At 45.5% G+C, this 16824-nt stretch overlaps 1 protein-coding gene across 3 annotated transcripts in view; it reads left to right on the forward strand.

Annotated features, from left to right (window-relative positions):
- The first annotated feature begins 2651 nt into the window (after positions 1-2651).
- Positions 2652-16824, forward strand: part of LOC115127952 (ras-GEF domain-containing family member 1B-A-like) — a 97183-nt gene continuing 83010 nt past the window's right edge. The window contains exon 1 of one of the 3 annotated variants that reach the window (XM_065026898.1): positions 2652-2952. Coding sequence is in view for 2 of the 3 variants with exons in the window: in XM_065026899.1 (XP_064882971.1) it covers positions 3262-3300 (39 nt within the window). In the remaining variant the exon portion in view is untranslated. Of the gene's footprint in view, positions 2953-3217; positions 3301-16824 lie in introns of those variants that run through there. The other 2 variants (XM_065026899.1, XM_065026897.1) reach the window with 2 other exon arrangements.

Raw genomic sequence — 16824 nt, forward strand, 5'->3', positions numbered from 1 at the left:
TAGGTTTCAGTAGCTAGGGTTCAGTAGCTAGGTTTCAGTAGCTAGGGTTCAGTAGCTAGGGGTTCAGTAGCTAGGGGTTCAGTAGCTAGGGTTCAGTAGCTAGGTCTCAGTGGCTAGGTTTCAGTAGCTAGGTTTCAGTAGCTAGGGTTCAGTAGCTAGGGTTCAGTAGCTAGGTCTCAGTGGCTAGGTTTCAGTAGCTAGGTTTCAGTAGCTAGGGTTCAGTAGCTAGGGGTTCAGTAGCTAGGGTTCGGTAGCTAGGGTTCAGTAGCTAGGGTTCAGTAGCTAGGGGTTCAGTAGCTAGGGGTTCAGTAGCTAGGTTTCAGTAGCTAGGGTTCAGTAGCTAGGGGTTCAGTAGCTAGGGTTCAGTAGCTAGGGTTCAGTAGCTAGGGGTTCAGTAGCTAGGTTTCAGTAGCTAGGGTTCAGTAGCTAGGGGTTCAGTAGCTAGGGTTCTTAACTGACTTGCCTAGTTAAATATGGTTCAATTTTAAAAATTATATAAATATTTGCGCATAAAGGCTTTTCCACCACCATTTGTCACATAAGACATTTTACCGACAGAAAAAGATCCCACCATGTCGAACGAAACAAATTGTACAGGCATTTTATGTTTCCATCTGCCTGGTGGTGACTTTTTTCATGCGTCAGGTAATTAATGTCATTAGTGTCATTTACATTTACATTTAAGTCATTTAGCAGACGCTCTTATCCAGAGCGACGTGTCATGTTTCCTAGAAACAGCAGAAGTTGTCTGATTTGCTGTCAGTGGATGTGTACCTCCCCCACATGCACGTCATGTCATCTGGTACCTCCCCCACATGCCCGTCATGTCATCGGGTACCTTCCCCACATGCACGTCATGTCATCTGGTACCTCCCCCACATGCACTTCATGTCATCGGGTACCTCCCCCACATGCACTTCATGTCATCGGGTACCTCCCCCACATGCACATCATGTCATCGGGTACCTCCCCCACATGCACCTCATGTCATCGGGTACCTCCCCCACATGCACTTCATGTCATCGGGTACCTCCCCCACATGCACTTCATGTCATCGGGTACCTCCCCACATGCACTTCACGTCATCGGGTACCTCCCCACATGCACTTCATGTCATCGGGTACCTCCCCACATGCACATCATGTCATCGGGTACCTCCCACATGCACCTCATGTCATCGGGTACCTCCCCACATGCACTTCATGTCATCACGTACCTCCCCACATGCACATCATGTCATCGGGTACCTCCCCCACATGCACCTCATGTCATCGGGTACCTCCCCCACATGCACTTCATGTCATCGGGTACCTCCCCCACATGCACTTCATGTCATCGGGTACCTCCCCCACATGCACTTCATGTCATCGGGTACCTCCCCCACATGCACATCATGTCATCGGGTACCTCCCCCACATGCACCTCATGTCATCGGGTACCTCCCCACATGCACTTCATGTCATCGGGTACCTCCCCCACATGCACATCATGTCATCGGGTACCTCCCCCACATGCACATCATGTCATCGGGTACCTCCCCCACATGCACATCATGTCATCGGGTACCTCCCCCACATGCACTTCATGTCATCGGGTGAAAGTGTGCCATTCTCAAATTGAACAATAATCTGCGGTGCTCAGTCATTTTGGCAATGAGGCAGCATGGTACATTGTCCAGAAAACATAATTCTCTTTTTCATAAAATACAGACAAGTTTTTATTGGGAAGGCAGATATAGCGTGGTTATTACACGTTCTTAATTACGTCACTTTTCTTTTGAGTCTAATTCCCCGTGGGCTTGAACGAGGCTCCGGGGTCGCACCAAAAAAACATATATCCATATAATAATCCTGGGTTATGCCCAGGAGGCAGCCCGGTTCCAAATCGAATGCAATCAACTTTCAATCGATGCAAATCACAGCTACACTAGAAAGTCTCAGATTTCCAATTTTGATAAACTCCCACATCTATTGGGTGAAATACGACAGTGTGCCATCACAGCAGCAAGATTTGTGACCTGTTGCCACGAGAAAAGGGCAACCAGTGAAGAACAAACACCATTGTAAATAAAACCCATATTTATGTTGATTTATTTTCCTTCAGTACTGTAATGACCTGACTATTTGCACATGGTTATAACACAGTACAGATCCATAGTATGACATTTGAAATGTCTCCATTCCTTATAAACTTTTATGAGTGTAATTTTTACTGTTCATTTTTGATTGTTTGTTTATAATCTACTTCACCCTTTGGGCTCCCGGGTGGCGCAGCAGTCTAAGGCACTGCATCTCAGTGACCCCGGTGCCTCGTTCCCTACAGACATCCCTGGTTCGAATCAGGCTGTATCACAAACGGCCGTGATTTGGAGTCCCATAGGGCATCGCACAATTGGACCAGCGTCGTCCGGGTTTGGGCGGTGTAGGTAGTCATTAATAATAATTTGTTCATAGCTGACTTGCCTAGTTAAATAAAAAACAACACAAATCCCATGCCAATAAAGTCATTTGAATTTAATTGATTTCCCAGTTCCCAGTTGTTTTGAAAGCATTAGCCCGTTTAGTTCGTTCATGACTGTGATTGGCTGGCGGGACTGCCGTAGAGTCAGGTCATTAGTAGGCTTTCTCGGTTTCTCGAGCTCATACAAGTCAATACGCTCGTGAATGAGGAACTCCAGCTGTACACTCGGTAGTTGTCCAACGCGGTATTGCGTTATGTGCATGGTGGTTTCGTTCTCTTACCAATAACTCTCCAAAGGCTTTTTCGCAAGTGATGAATATTCTGAATTGCGTGGCTGAGGAGACCTGCGACTGATACCAGTACAAACTCACAGGTTTCAATTTTCATTGGTACACTTTCTTCATCGGAGAGAGAGTCATCTCGAAAGTGCGCGCTTTACTCTAGTGGGGAAACGGGATATTACGGATTCTACGTGCAGTTTTTCATTCTGAGGTGAGATATTTACATTTATTTATGTCTTTCCTGTAAACCTTGGAACTTGCTTTAGATTTCAGTTGGATCATTTATTTACTGTCACAGTAATACGCATAGGTTTTATGTGCACACAGAGGGCGGCAGTGTGTGTGTGTGTTTCTGCGTTTGGGGAATGTATTTCGTTTCACTTCGTCTGCATTGTGAATTGGGTAGAAATTCAAGCACTGTCCGGTTTATTTTGTTAAATACATTTTCTGCAGTGAGTTTTGATTCATATTTGGAATAGTTTTGTAATGAATGAACATAAGACCATAGGTAGGTAGGTGTATGCTGGTACGATTCGACAAACGCAACACACAACTCACAGTAAGCGTTTCACTGTTAAACTACACTTGTTGTTTACCAAGCATGTGAGTAATAACATTGGATCTGATTCTTCTATACAATGGCTGGTTTATGCAGATCAGATTAATTTATTGGGTTATATGTGGTGTCGGTCAACTAGAGTATTCTCTTCACTACGCACATCACAGAATGTACTTTAATGGGATTTTTTTTTTTTTTACCATTGGTGTCAATGTTAACTATTTTGAACCCTTACTACGCCGAGGTTAAGATGATTCTACCTCACCACAGGACGCAAGGATCAATACAGGGTCATTCTCAGTGAATTCACAAAGGTATGTGATAAACATGCTCCTTGGAGTAGATGTCTGAGTTCCCGCGGGTCCCGACAAGAGATCATTGCGGCGTGGTCGAAAAATGATCATGCTGCAGATGAGAACCTGCGGTCAGACAGACACTTTGTTTGGGAAGTAAAATATTTTAGTTGTCCCGCAGATCATTTGGAAACGGCCGTCTTTCTGCTCCTGTATGCTTTAGCCTATGTCTACCTAGTGTATTAAAAACACACATGTGTTGCATTATTCACACTCTATATTCACTGTTTCAAACACTCTTAGAAATGTTATAGAAACAAATGGGTTTCTAGCACATGGAACCCCTAAACGTTCGATATAGAATCCTTTTAAAGGGTTCTTTGATCAGAACCCCAAGGGTTCTTTTTCCATGTAGAACCCTGTATGGCGCCATTTATGAATTCTTAAAAAAAAAATTTTTTTGCTAAGAATATAATGTAATAAACTTTAAAAAAAAGAAAAGTGGATGAAAATAATACCTGCATAGTTTGGAGGTTTTATTGTCCTGAAATGCAAACATAGTTTGGAAATATGCAGTGATAGCCAGGGAGGCATCTGTTTGTTTAAAAGATGACCCATGTCAATCTTGGTACCAATTCTGGCTGACTTCTCTATACAACAGTACAGTATGGGTTGTCTGGCTGACTTCTCTATAGAACAGTACAGTATGGGTTGTTGTCTGGCTGACTTCTCTATAGAACAGTACAGTATGGGTTGTCTCTATAGAACAGTACAGTATGGGTTGTTGTCTGGCTGACTTCTCTATAGAACAGTACAGTATGGGTTGTTGTCTGGCTGACTTCTCTATAGAACAGAACAGTATGGGTTGTCTGGCTGACTTCTCTATAGAACAGTACAGTATGGGTTGTCTGTCTGGCTGACTTCTCTATAGAACAGTACAGTATGGGTTGTTGTCTGGCTGACTTCTTTATAGAACAGTACAGTATGGGTTGTCTGGCTGACTTCTCTATAGAACAGTACAGTATGGGTTGTTGTCTGGCTGACTTCTCTATAGAACAGTACAGTATGGGTTGTTGTCTGGCTGACTTCTCTATAGAACAGTACAGTATGGGTTGTTGTCTGGCTGACTTCTTTATAGAACAGTACAGTATGGGTTGTCTGGCTGACTTCTCTATAGAACAGTACAGTATGGGTTGTTGTCTGGCTGACTTCTCTATAGAACAGTACAGTATGGGTTGTTGTCTGGCTGACTTCTCTATAGAACAGTACAGTATGGGTTGTTGTCTGGCTGACTTCTCTATAGAACAGTACAGTATGGGTTTGTCTGGCTGACTTCTATAGAATAGAACAGTACAGTATGGGTTGTTGTCTGGCTGACTTCTCTATAGAACAGTACAGTATGGGTTGTTGTCTGGCTGACTTCTCTATAGAACAGTACAGTATGGGTTGTTGTCTGGCTGACTTCTCTATAGAACAGTACAGTATGGGTTGTTGTCTGGCTGACTTCTCTATAGAACAGTACAGTATGGGTTGTTGTCTGGCTGACTTCTCTATAGAACAGTACAGTATGGGTTGTTGTCTGGCTGACTTCTCTATAGAACAGTACAGTATGGGTTGTTGTCTGGCTGACTTCTCTATAGAACAGTACAGTATGGGTTGTTGTCTGGCTGACTTCTCTATAGAACAGTACAGTATGGGTTGTTGTCTGGCTGACTTCTCTATAGAACAGTACAGTATGGGTTGTTGTCTGGCTGACTTCTCTATAGAACAGTACAGTATGGGTTGTTGTCTGGCTGACTTCTCTATAGAACAGTACAGTATGGGTTGTTGTCTGGCTGACTTCTCTATAGAACAGTACAGTATGGGTTGTTGTCTGGCTGACTTCTCTATAGAACAGTACAGTATGGGTTGTTGTCTGGCTGACTTCTCTATAGAACAGTACAGTATGGGTTGTCTGGCTGACTTCTCTATAGAACAGTACAGTATGGGTTGTTGTCTGGCTGACTTCTCTATAGAACAGTACAGTATGGGTTGTTGTCTGGCTGACTTCTCTATAGAACAGTACAGTATGGGTTGTTGTCTGGCTGACTTCTCTATAGAACAGTACAGTATGGGTTGTTGTCTGGCTGACTTCTCTATAGAACAGTACAGTATGGGTTGTTGTCTGGCTGACTTCTCTATAGAACAGTACAGTATGGGTTGTCTGGCTGACTTCTCTATAGAACAGTACAGTATGGGTTGTTGTCTGGCTGACTTCTCTATAGAACAGTACAGTATGGGTTGTCTGGCTGACTTCTCTATAGAACAGTACAGTATGGGTTGTTGTCTGGCTGACTTCTCTATAGAACAGTACAGTATGGGTTGTTGTCTGGCTGACTTCTCTATAGAACAGTACAGTATGGGTTGTTGTCTGGCTGACTTCTCTATAGAACAGTACAGTATGGGTTGTTGTCTGGCTGACTTCTCTATAGAACAGTACAGTATGGGTTGTTGTCTGGCTGACTTCTCTATAGAACAGTACAGTATGGGTTGTTGTCTGGCTGACTTCTCTATAGAACAGTACAGTATGGGTTGTTGTCTGGCTGACTTCTCTATAGAACAGTACATGGGTTGTTGTCTGGCTGACTTCTCTATAGAACAGTACAGTATGGGTTGTTGTCTGGCTGACTTCTCTATAGAACAGTACAGTATGGGTTGTTGTCTGGCTGACTTCTCTATAGAACAGTACAGTATGGGTTGTCTGGCTGACTTCTCTATAGAACAGTACAGTATGGGTTGTCTGGCTGACTTCTCTATAGAACAGTACAGTATGGGTTGTTGTCTGGCTGACTTCTCTATAGAACAGTACAGTATGGGTTGTCTGGCTGACTTCTTTATAGAACAGTACAGTATGGGTTGTCTGGCTGACTTCTCTATAGAACAGTACAGTATGGGTTGTCTGTCTGGCTGACTTCTCTATAGAACAGTACAGTACATCCTGTTTCCGTCGATCATCCTTAAGATGTTTCTACAACTTGATTGGAGTCCACCTGTGGTAAATTCATTTGATTGGACATGATTTGGAAAGGCACACACCTGTCTATATAAAAGGTCCCACAGTTGTCAGAGCGAAAACCAAGCCATGAGGTCGAAGGAATTGTACGTAGAGCTCTGAGACAGGAACAGATCTGGGGAAGGGTACCAAAAAAGATCTACAGCATTGAAGGTCCCCAAGAACACAGTGATCTCCATCATTCTTAAATGAAAGACATTTGGAACCATTCCTAGAGCTGGCCTACAGGCCAAAATGAGAAATTGGGGGAGAAGGGCCTTGGTCAGGGAGGTGACCAAGAACCCGATGGTCACTCTGACAGAGCTCCAGAGTTCCTCTGTGGAGATGGGAGAACCTTCCAGAAGAACAACCATCTCTGCAGCACTCCACCAATCAGGCCTTTATGGTAGAGTGGCCAGACAGAAGCTACTCCTCAGAAAAAGGCACATGACAGCCCGCTTGGAGTTTGCCAAAAGGCACCTAAAGGACTCTCAGACCATGAGAAACAAGATTCTCTGATCTGATGAAACCACAATTGAACTCTTTGGCCTGAATGCCAAGTGTCACATCTGGAGGAAACCTGGCACCATCCCTACGGTGAAGCATGGGGGTGGCAGCATCATGCTGTGGGGATGTTTTTCAGTGGAAGGGACTGGGAGACTAGTCAGGATCGAGGGAAAGATGAACAGAGCAAAGCACAGATCCTTTAGATCTGTGCTTCCAGAGCGCTCAGGACCTCAGCTTGGGGGCGAAGGTTCACCTTCCACATGACAGCGACCCTAAGCACACAGCCAAGACAACGCAGGAGTGGCTTCAGGACAAGTCTCAATGTCCTTGAGTGGCCCAGCCAGAGCCCGGACTTGAACCCGATCGAACATCTCTGGAGAGACCTGAAAATAGCTGTTCAGTGACACTCCCCACCCAACCTGACAGAGCTTGAGAGGATCTTCAGAGAAGAATAGGAGAAACACCCCAAATACAGGTGTGCCAAGCTTGTAGCGTCATACCCCAAAGGTGCTTCAACAAAGTACTGAGTAAAGGGTCTGAATACTTATGCAAATGTGATATGTCATTTTATTCTTTTTTTAATGAATTTGCAAAAATATCGAAAAACCTGTTTTTGCTTTGTCGTTATGGGGTATTGTGTGTAGATTGATGAGGGGATTTTTTTTTATCCAGTTAAGAATAAGGCTGTAGAGTTAATTAAATTGTTTCTTCATCATCTTGCCAGGTAGTTATCTAGCTGTGGCCATCTGGCAAGTAACAACAAGGATTTTCTACAAAATAGCAACATTAGCGCAGACAGCTTGGAATCTAGACCATAAGCAATACGCACAGAAGATATGCATTGCTAAACAACGCTACTGCCACCTTCTGGCTTGGAGTATTTTAACAAGGCCGAGTGACTGACGACTCCAAGGTCTTTGCTGTGTGAACACAAAAGAGATTGACTGCCGCCGGTGTCGCGAGGTGCTACATACTGTCGGCAGACTATCCTACCAGTGTATCTGAGCTTTAAGTTGGAGGCCTATTAGTAGTTATTAATTATAAATTATAGAACTATAAATTATTAATATTATGTTGTTATTCTTTATACAGTAGTTGCCATATTATTCTTGTATTGCTTGTTTAAAAAACATTTGGACGTTTCAAAAACGATGGTGCGTCAAGAGATTTCATCCTGCAATACTTGGGGGGTGGGTATTATTACTTTGGAGGGGGTATTATTACTTTGGAGGGGGGTATTATTACTTTGGGGGCTATTATTACTTTGGGGGGGATATTATTACTTTGGAGGGGGTATTATTACTTTGGAGGGGGTATTATTACTTTGGAGGGGGCTATTATTACTTGGGGGTATTATTACTTTGGAGGGGGCTATTATTACTTTGGGGGGGGGCTATTATTGGCATGCCATGGCTTCTATATCAGGCCTGAAACATTCATGACAAGGAATACATGGAATTAATGTGTGTGATCATAACTTTCCATCTCCCATCTGTGTCTGGCTCTCTGTCGCATGTTGGTAAAACATATTTTTTTCTGTCTTATTTGCAGAAGTGTCCACTAGTTTCAGCGTAGGGAGAAAGTCCCCCTCGTGCTCTAAACTACACTGCAGATATCTTGACTTTAGGTTATCGACCAAGTGTGTGTGTGTGTGTTTTGCACTAGTCACCCAGAGGAGTGACTTGGCATGTGATGATGAGTTGTCAGTGTAGTGTTATTAATAAGAGAGCCAATGAATGACTGGGTACAGATTGGTGTTATTAATAAGAGAGCCAATGAATGACTGGGTACAGATTGGTGTTATTAATAAGAGAGCCAATGAATGACTGGGTACAGATTGGTGTTATTAATAAGAGAGCCAATGAATGACTGGGTACAGATTGGTGTTATTAATAAGAGAGCCAATGAATGACTGGGTACAGATTGGTGTTATTAATAAGAGAGCCAATGAATGACTGGGTACAGATTGGTGTTATTAATAAGAGAGCCAATGAATGACTGGGTACAGATTGGTGTTATTAATAAGAGAGCCAATGAATGACTGGGGACAGATTGGTGTTATTAATAAGAGAGCCAATGAATGACTGGGGACAGATTGGTGTTGGTGTGAATGTAGGGTAATGATACATGTGGTATTTAAAGAGATGATTACTGTCATTCTCATTCAGGAAGTCATTGTACATGGGAATGTGTTCCTGTTTTACCTTGTTAAATAAAGCTTTTGGGGGTAATGGTTTAATTATTGAAGAATACCTCTGTTGATATGGTTTTCCTCATCGTAGTGCTTAAAAACAGATGGCCACACAGCCAGTGAGGTTACAGTCACAACCACACAGCCAGTGAGGTCACAATCACAATCACACAGACAGTGAGGTCACAATCACACAGACAGTGAGATCACAATCACAACCACACAGCCAGTGAGGTCACAGTCACAACCACACAGCCAGTGAGGTCACAGTCACAACCACACAGCCAGTGAGGTCACAATCACAACCACACAGACAGTGAGGTCACAGTCACAACCACACAGACAGTGAGATCACAGTCACAACCACACAGCCAGTGAGGTCACAGTCACAACCACACAGCCAGTGAGGTCACAGTCACAACCACACAGCCAGTGAGGTCACAGTCACAACCACACAGACAGTGAGGTTACAATCATAACCACACAGACAGTGAGGTCACAGTCACAACCACACAGACAGTGAGATCACAGTCACAACCACACAGACAGTGAGGTTACAATCACAACCACACAGACAGTGAGGTCACAGTCACAACCACACAGCCAGTGAGGTCACAGTCACAACCACACAGACAGTGAGGTCACAGTCACAACCACACAGACAGTGAGGTCACAATCACACAGACAGTGAGGTCACAATCACACAGACAGTGAGGTCACAGTCACAACCACACAGACAGTGAGATCACAGTCACAACCACACAGACAGTGAGGTCACAATCACACAGACAGTGAGGTCACAGTCACAACCACACAGACAGTGAGATCACAGTCACAACCACACAGACAGTGAGGTCACAATCACACAGACAGTGAGGTCACAGTCACAACCACACAGACAGTGAGGTTACAATCATAACCACACAGACAGTGAGGTCACAGTCACAACCACACAGACAGTGAGATCACAGTCACAACCACACAGACAGTGAGGTCACAATCACAACCACACAGACAGTGAGGTCACAGTCACAACCACACAGACAGTGAGATCACAGTCACAACCACACAGACAGTGAGGTCACAGTCACAACCACACAGACAGTGAGATCACAACCACACAGACAGTGAGGTCACAATCACAACCACATAGCCAGTGAGGTCACAGTCACACAGACAGTGGGGTTACAATCACAACCACACAGACAGTGAGGTCACAGTCACAACCACACAGACAGTGAGGTCACAATCACAACCACATAGCCAGTGAGGTCACAGTCACAACCACACAGACAGTGAGGTCACAGTCACAACCACACAGACAGTGAGGTCACAGTCACAACCACACAGACAGTGAGATCACAGTCACAACCACACAGACAGTGAGGTCACAGTCACAACCACACAGACAGTGAGATCACAATCACACAGACAGTGAGGTTACAATCACAACCACACAGACAGTGAGGTCACAGTCACAACCACACAGACAGTGAGGTCACAGTCACAACCACACAGACAGTGAGATCACAATCACACAGACAGTGAGGTTACAATCACAACCACACAGACAGTGAGGTCACAGTCACAACCACACAGACAGTGAGGTCACAGTCACAACCACACAGACAGGGAGGTCACAGTCACAACCACACAGACAGTGAGGTCACAGTCACAACCACACAGACAGTGAGGTCACGGTCACAACCACACAGACAGTGAGGTCACGGTCACAACCACACAGACAGTGAGATCACGGTCACAACCACACAGACAGTGAGATCACGGTCACAACCACACAGACAGTGAGATCACGGTCACAACCACACAGACAGTGAGGTCAAAGTCACAACCACACAGACAGTGAGATCACAGTCACAACCACACAGACAGTGAGGTCACAGTCACAACCACACAGTCAGTGAGGTCACAGTTACAACCACACAGACAGTGAGGTCACAGTTACAACCACACAGACAGTGAGGTCACAGTCACAACCACACAGACAGTGAGGTCACAATCACACAGACAGTGAGGTCACAGTCACAACCACACAGCCAGTGAGATCACAGTCACAACCACACAGCCAGTGAGGTCACAGTCACAACCACACAGACAGTGAGGTCACAGTCACAACCACACAGCCAGTGAGGTCACAGTCACAACCACACAGCCAGTGAGGTCACAGTCACAACCACACAGACAGTGAGGTCACAGTCACAACCACACAGACAGTGAGGTCACAATCACAACCACACAGACAGTGAGGTTACAATCACATAGCCAGTGAGATCACAGTCACAACCACATAGCCAGTGAGGTCACAGTCACAATCACATAGCCAGTGAGGTCACAATCACAACCACACAGCCATTGAGGTCACAATCACAACCACACAGACAGTGAGATCACAGTCACAACCACACAGCCAGTGAGGTCACAATTACAACCACACAGCCAGTGAGGTCACAATTACAACCACACAGACAGTGAGATCACAGTCACAACCACACAGCCAGTGAGGTCACAATCACAACCACACAGCCAGTGAGGTTACAATCACAACCACACAGCCAGTGAGGTCACAATTACAACCACACAGCCAGTGAGGTCACAATTACAACCACACAGCCAGTGAGGTCACAATCACAACCACACAGCCAGTGTGGTTGTACACAACCTCCATAATAACCAATCTGGTCTTTAGTTTTTGGTTCCTCTATCACCCAGCCAGGAGCTGAACCAAACCACCATCAGCGTGCTCCTTCAGCTGAGGAGTTGACATGTGGCTCGTGTACACTTTGAATGCGTCCCAAATGGCACCCTATTCCCTACATAGTGCACTACTGTTGACCAGGGTCCATAGGGTAAGTAACGCACTGTATAGGGAATAAGGTGCCACTTGGAACGTAGCTCTTGACATCTGGAGGTTCTCGCTTCGTATAAACGTCTCTCGCTTTGTTTGACACTTTTCTAGGATTAAAGCAGTTGTTCAGGCTGCAGCTGCCATCTACTTCAGCCAGGGAGAAGAGAGGAGGGGAGGGGAGGAGAGGAGAGGAGGAGAGGAGAGGAGAGGGGAAGAGAGAGGAGGGTAGGAGAGGAGGAGAGGAGAGGAGGAGAGAAGAGGGGGAGAGAGGAGGGGAGGAGAGGAGAGAGAGAGGAGAGGAGGGGAGGAGAGAAGGAGAGGGAAGAGGGGGAAGAGGGAGGAGGGGAGGAGGGAGGAGAGGAGAGGAGAGGGGAGGGTAGGAGAGGAGGAGAGGAGAGGAGGAGAGAAGAGGGGGAGAGAAGAGGTGAAGAGAGGAGGGGAGGAGAGGAGAGAAGAGAGGAGAGGAGGGGAGGAGAGAGAAGGGGAGAGGGGAGAGAGGAGAGAGGGAGAGAGGAGGGGAGGGGAGAGGAGAGAGGAGGGGAAGAGAGGAGGAGAGAAGAGAGGAGGGGAGGGGAGGAGAGAAGGAGAGGAGAAGAGGGAGGAGGAGAAGGGGGAGGAGAGGAGGGGATGGAGGAGGAGGAGAGAAGATAAGGAAGGAGAGGAGAAAATGTTTCAGGATGGGGGGGCAGAGCAGACTATTTAAGCGTCCCTAATCTTTCCATCCATGGAGGCTTGTGTGAGTGTGTGTCCTGTGTGAGTGTTTGTGAGTGTGTGTCCTGTGTGAGTGTGTGTGAGCGTGTGTCCTGTGTGAGCGTGTGTCCTGTGTGAGCGTGTGTGTCCTGTTTGAGTGTGTGTCCTGTGTGTGTCCTGTGTGAGTGTGTGTCCTGTGTGAGATTGTGTGTGTGTGAGCGTGTGCAGTCTTGCACTTCGCACACATTCATACACACATGCATTTGTTTTGGCAGAGGCTGTTATGGACACAAGGGACTGAGAGAGAAACCTCTGGTCCATTAGACAGGACCTCAGAGTGTGGCGTTTCATGATGTCGCTTAGTCATTTTAATTGTATGGAATGAATCTACAGACTGGGTCACGTTAAAAAATAAAATCCACCGATCTCTGTATCATTTAATACCATGAAAATGTAGATTGTGTGTTATGAATCTTGGTTAAAATAAAAGATGTATTCATTGAATCTAGGCTTTATGGTGAATCTCAAGTCTCTCTGTGAGTTGTTTCATCTCTCACTCTGTCTCATGATCTCCCTCTCACCGTGAGACACCTGGTACAACAAACACACAGGCTCTGACTTCTCTGTGTGTGTAAATCATTATGCTACTCTGAATAAAGGATATGGTGTGTGCCTGTCCAGTCAAAGACCCCATTGTGTAGTGCCCAAGGGAGAATACTATTTCCTGGGATAGGAGACTCCAGCAGTCTTTATTTGATCTTTATTTAACTAGGCAAGTCAGTTAAGAACAAATTCTTATTTACAATGACGGCCTAGGAACAGTGGGGTTAACTGCCTGTTCACGGGCAGAACGTCAGATTTGTACCTTTTCAGCTCAGGGATATGAACTTGCAACCTTTCCGTTACTAGTGCAACACTCTAACCACTAGGCTACCCTGCCGCCCCAGTCTGCTTGGCTGGCATTTGTGATGGAGTCCCTGGTACAGAGAAGGTGTGTGTTGGCATATCACTGCAGTCAGGTGATTGAGACTCAGCTTAGAATCCCTGAGAGGAAGGGCAGATAAACAGTCAAAGGGGCAATCACACACACACACACACATGCACACACACACACTCAATAACATCACACACACACACACACAATAACGTCACACAATAACATCACACACACACAGTTTCTCACTCAATAGCATCGCACACACACACTCAATAACATCACACACACACAGTCTCTCACACAATAACATCACACACACACACTCACTCAATAACATCGCACACACACTCAATAACATCGCACACACAGTCTCTCACTCAATAGCATCGCACACAGACTCAATAACATCGCACACACAGTCTCTCACTCAATAACATCGCACACACAGTCTCTCACTCAATAGCATCGCACACACACTCAATAACATCGCACACACACTCAATAACATCGCACACAACAGTCTCACTCAATAACATCGCACACACACTCAATAACATCGCACACACAGTCTCTCACTCAATAGCATCGCACACAGACTCAATAACATCGCACACACAGTCTCTCACTCAATAACATCGCACAACACTCAATAACACAGTCTCTCACTCAATAACATCGCACACACACTCAATAACATCGCACACAACAGTCTCACTCAATAACATCGCACACACAGTCTCTCACTCAATAACATCGCACACACACTCAATAACATCGCACACACAGTCTCTCACTCAATAACATCGCACACACACTCAATAACATCGCACACAACAGTCTCTCACTCAATAACATCGCACACACACTCAATAACATCGCACACACAGTCTCTCACTCAATAGCATCGCACACACACTCAATAACATCGCACACACACTCAATAACATCGCACACACAGTCTCTCACTCAATAGCATCGCACACACAGTCTCTCACTCAATAACATCGCACACACAGTCTCTCACTCAATAGCATCGCACACACACTCAATAGCATCGCACACACAGTCTCTCACTCAATAGCATCGCACACACACTCAATAACATCGCACACACAGTCTCTCACTCAATAGCATCGCACACACACTCAATAACATCGCACACACAGTCTCTCACTAAATAACACAACAGTATTTTTTTTACGTATTAAAACTATAAACAGAAATACCTTATTAACGTTAGTATTCAGACCATTTGCTATGAGACTCAAATTGTCCATAGAGCTCTGAGCCAGGATTGTGTCGAGGCACAGATCTGGGGAAGGGTACCAAAACATTTCTGCAGCATTGAAGGTCCCCAAGAACACAGTGGCCTCCATCATTCAATGGAAAAGTTTGTAAATACCAAGCCTCATCCTAGAGCTGGCCGCCCGGCCAAACTGAGAAATCGATGTGAAGGACCTTGGTCAGGGAGGTGACCAAGAACCCGATGGTCACTCTGACAGAGCTCCAGAGTTCCTCTGTGGAGATGGAAGAACCTTCCAGAAGGACAACTGTGTCCCGCAGCCCTCCACCAATCAAGCCTTTATGGTAGAATGGCCAGACGGAAGACACTCCTCAGTAAAAGGTACATGACAGCCCGCTTGGGCTGGACTCTCAGACCATGAGAAACAAGATTCTCTGGTCTGATAAAACCACGATTGAACTCTTTGACCTGAATGCCAAGCGTCACTGTTACGTACGCCTGCTACTTAACACCCTGCTACAACTCAACTCCCCATGGAGTTAAAGAGGTATGTGACTGTAGGTGGAGGTAAAGAGGTATGGGATTGTAGGTGGAGGTATAGAGGTATGTGACTGTAGGTGGAGGTAAAGAGGTATGGGATTGTAGGTGGAGGTATAGAGGTATGTGACTGTAGGTGGAGGTAAAGAGGTATGTGACTGTAGGTGGAGGTAAAGAGGTATGTGGCTGTAGGTGGAGGTAAAGAGGTATGTGACTGTAGGTGGAGGTAAAGAGGTATGTGACTGTAGGTGGAGGTAAAGAGGTATGTGGCTGTAGGTGGAGGTAAAGAGGTATGTGACTGTAGGTGGAGGTAAAGAGGTATGTGGCTGTAGGTGGAGGTAAAGAGGTATGTGGCTGTAGGTGGAGGTAAAGAGGTATGTGGCTGTAGGTGGAGGTAAAGAGTTATGTGGCTGTAGGTGGAGGTAAAGAGGTATGTGGCTGTAGGTGGAGGTAAAGAGGTATGTGACTGTAGGTGGAGGTAAAGAGGTATGTGACTGTAGGTGGAGGTAAAGAGGTATGGGACTGGAGGTGGAGGTAAAGAGGTATGGGACTGGAGGTGGAGGTAAAGAGGTATGGGACTGTAGGTGGAGGTAAAGAGGTATGGGACTGTAGGTGGAGGTAAAGAGGTATGGGACTGTAGGTGGAGGTAAAGAGGTATGGGACTGTAGGTGGAGGTAAAGAGGTATGTGACTGTAGGTGCGAGTTACATGGAATGTATTCCGTCACACGGTAATATGGGGAAAAGGGGCTGGACGGAACCAAAGAAAGGAGAGGCGGGATTTGATATTTACTATCTTACCTGCCTACCCACTACTTACCTAACTTAGCACCACCTGGTGCCCTAACCAAAATACAGGGGGTGGTCCGCCCAGGTCTTACCTAGTGTGCCTAGACAGTGAATATACTACGGGTATATGTATGCCCGCGGGCCTCTTGCCTAAGCACTCCCTAGGTGCATTCTCCTTCCCCCCTGGGAACAAATGAAACAGAATATTACAAACTACTTCACAACAAAAACTGAGAAATAACTCAGGACATTAAAGAAGCTCTCTGAGCAACAAACTAACTCAGGACATTAAAGAAGCTCTCTGAGCAACAAACTAACTCAGGACATTAAAGAAGCTCTCTGAGCAACAAACTAACTCAGGACATTAAAGAAGCTCTCTGAGCAACAAACTAACTCAGGACATTAAGTAAGCTCTCTGGAAACCATTTCCTGAAAGACACAC

This window comes from Oncorhynchus nerka, linkage group LG13 (genome assembly GCF_034236695.1).
Source record: "Oncorhynchus nerka isolate Pitt River linkage group LG13, Oner_Uvic_2.0, whole genome shotgun sequence".
In the NCBI taxonomy this organism is placed as follows: domain Eukaryota; kingdom Metazoa; phylum Chordata; class Actinopteri; order Salmoniformes; family Salmonidae; genus Oncorhynchus; species Oncorhynchus nerka.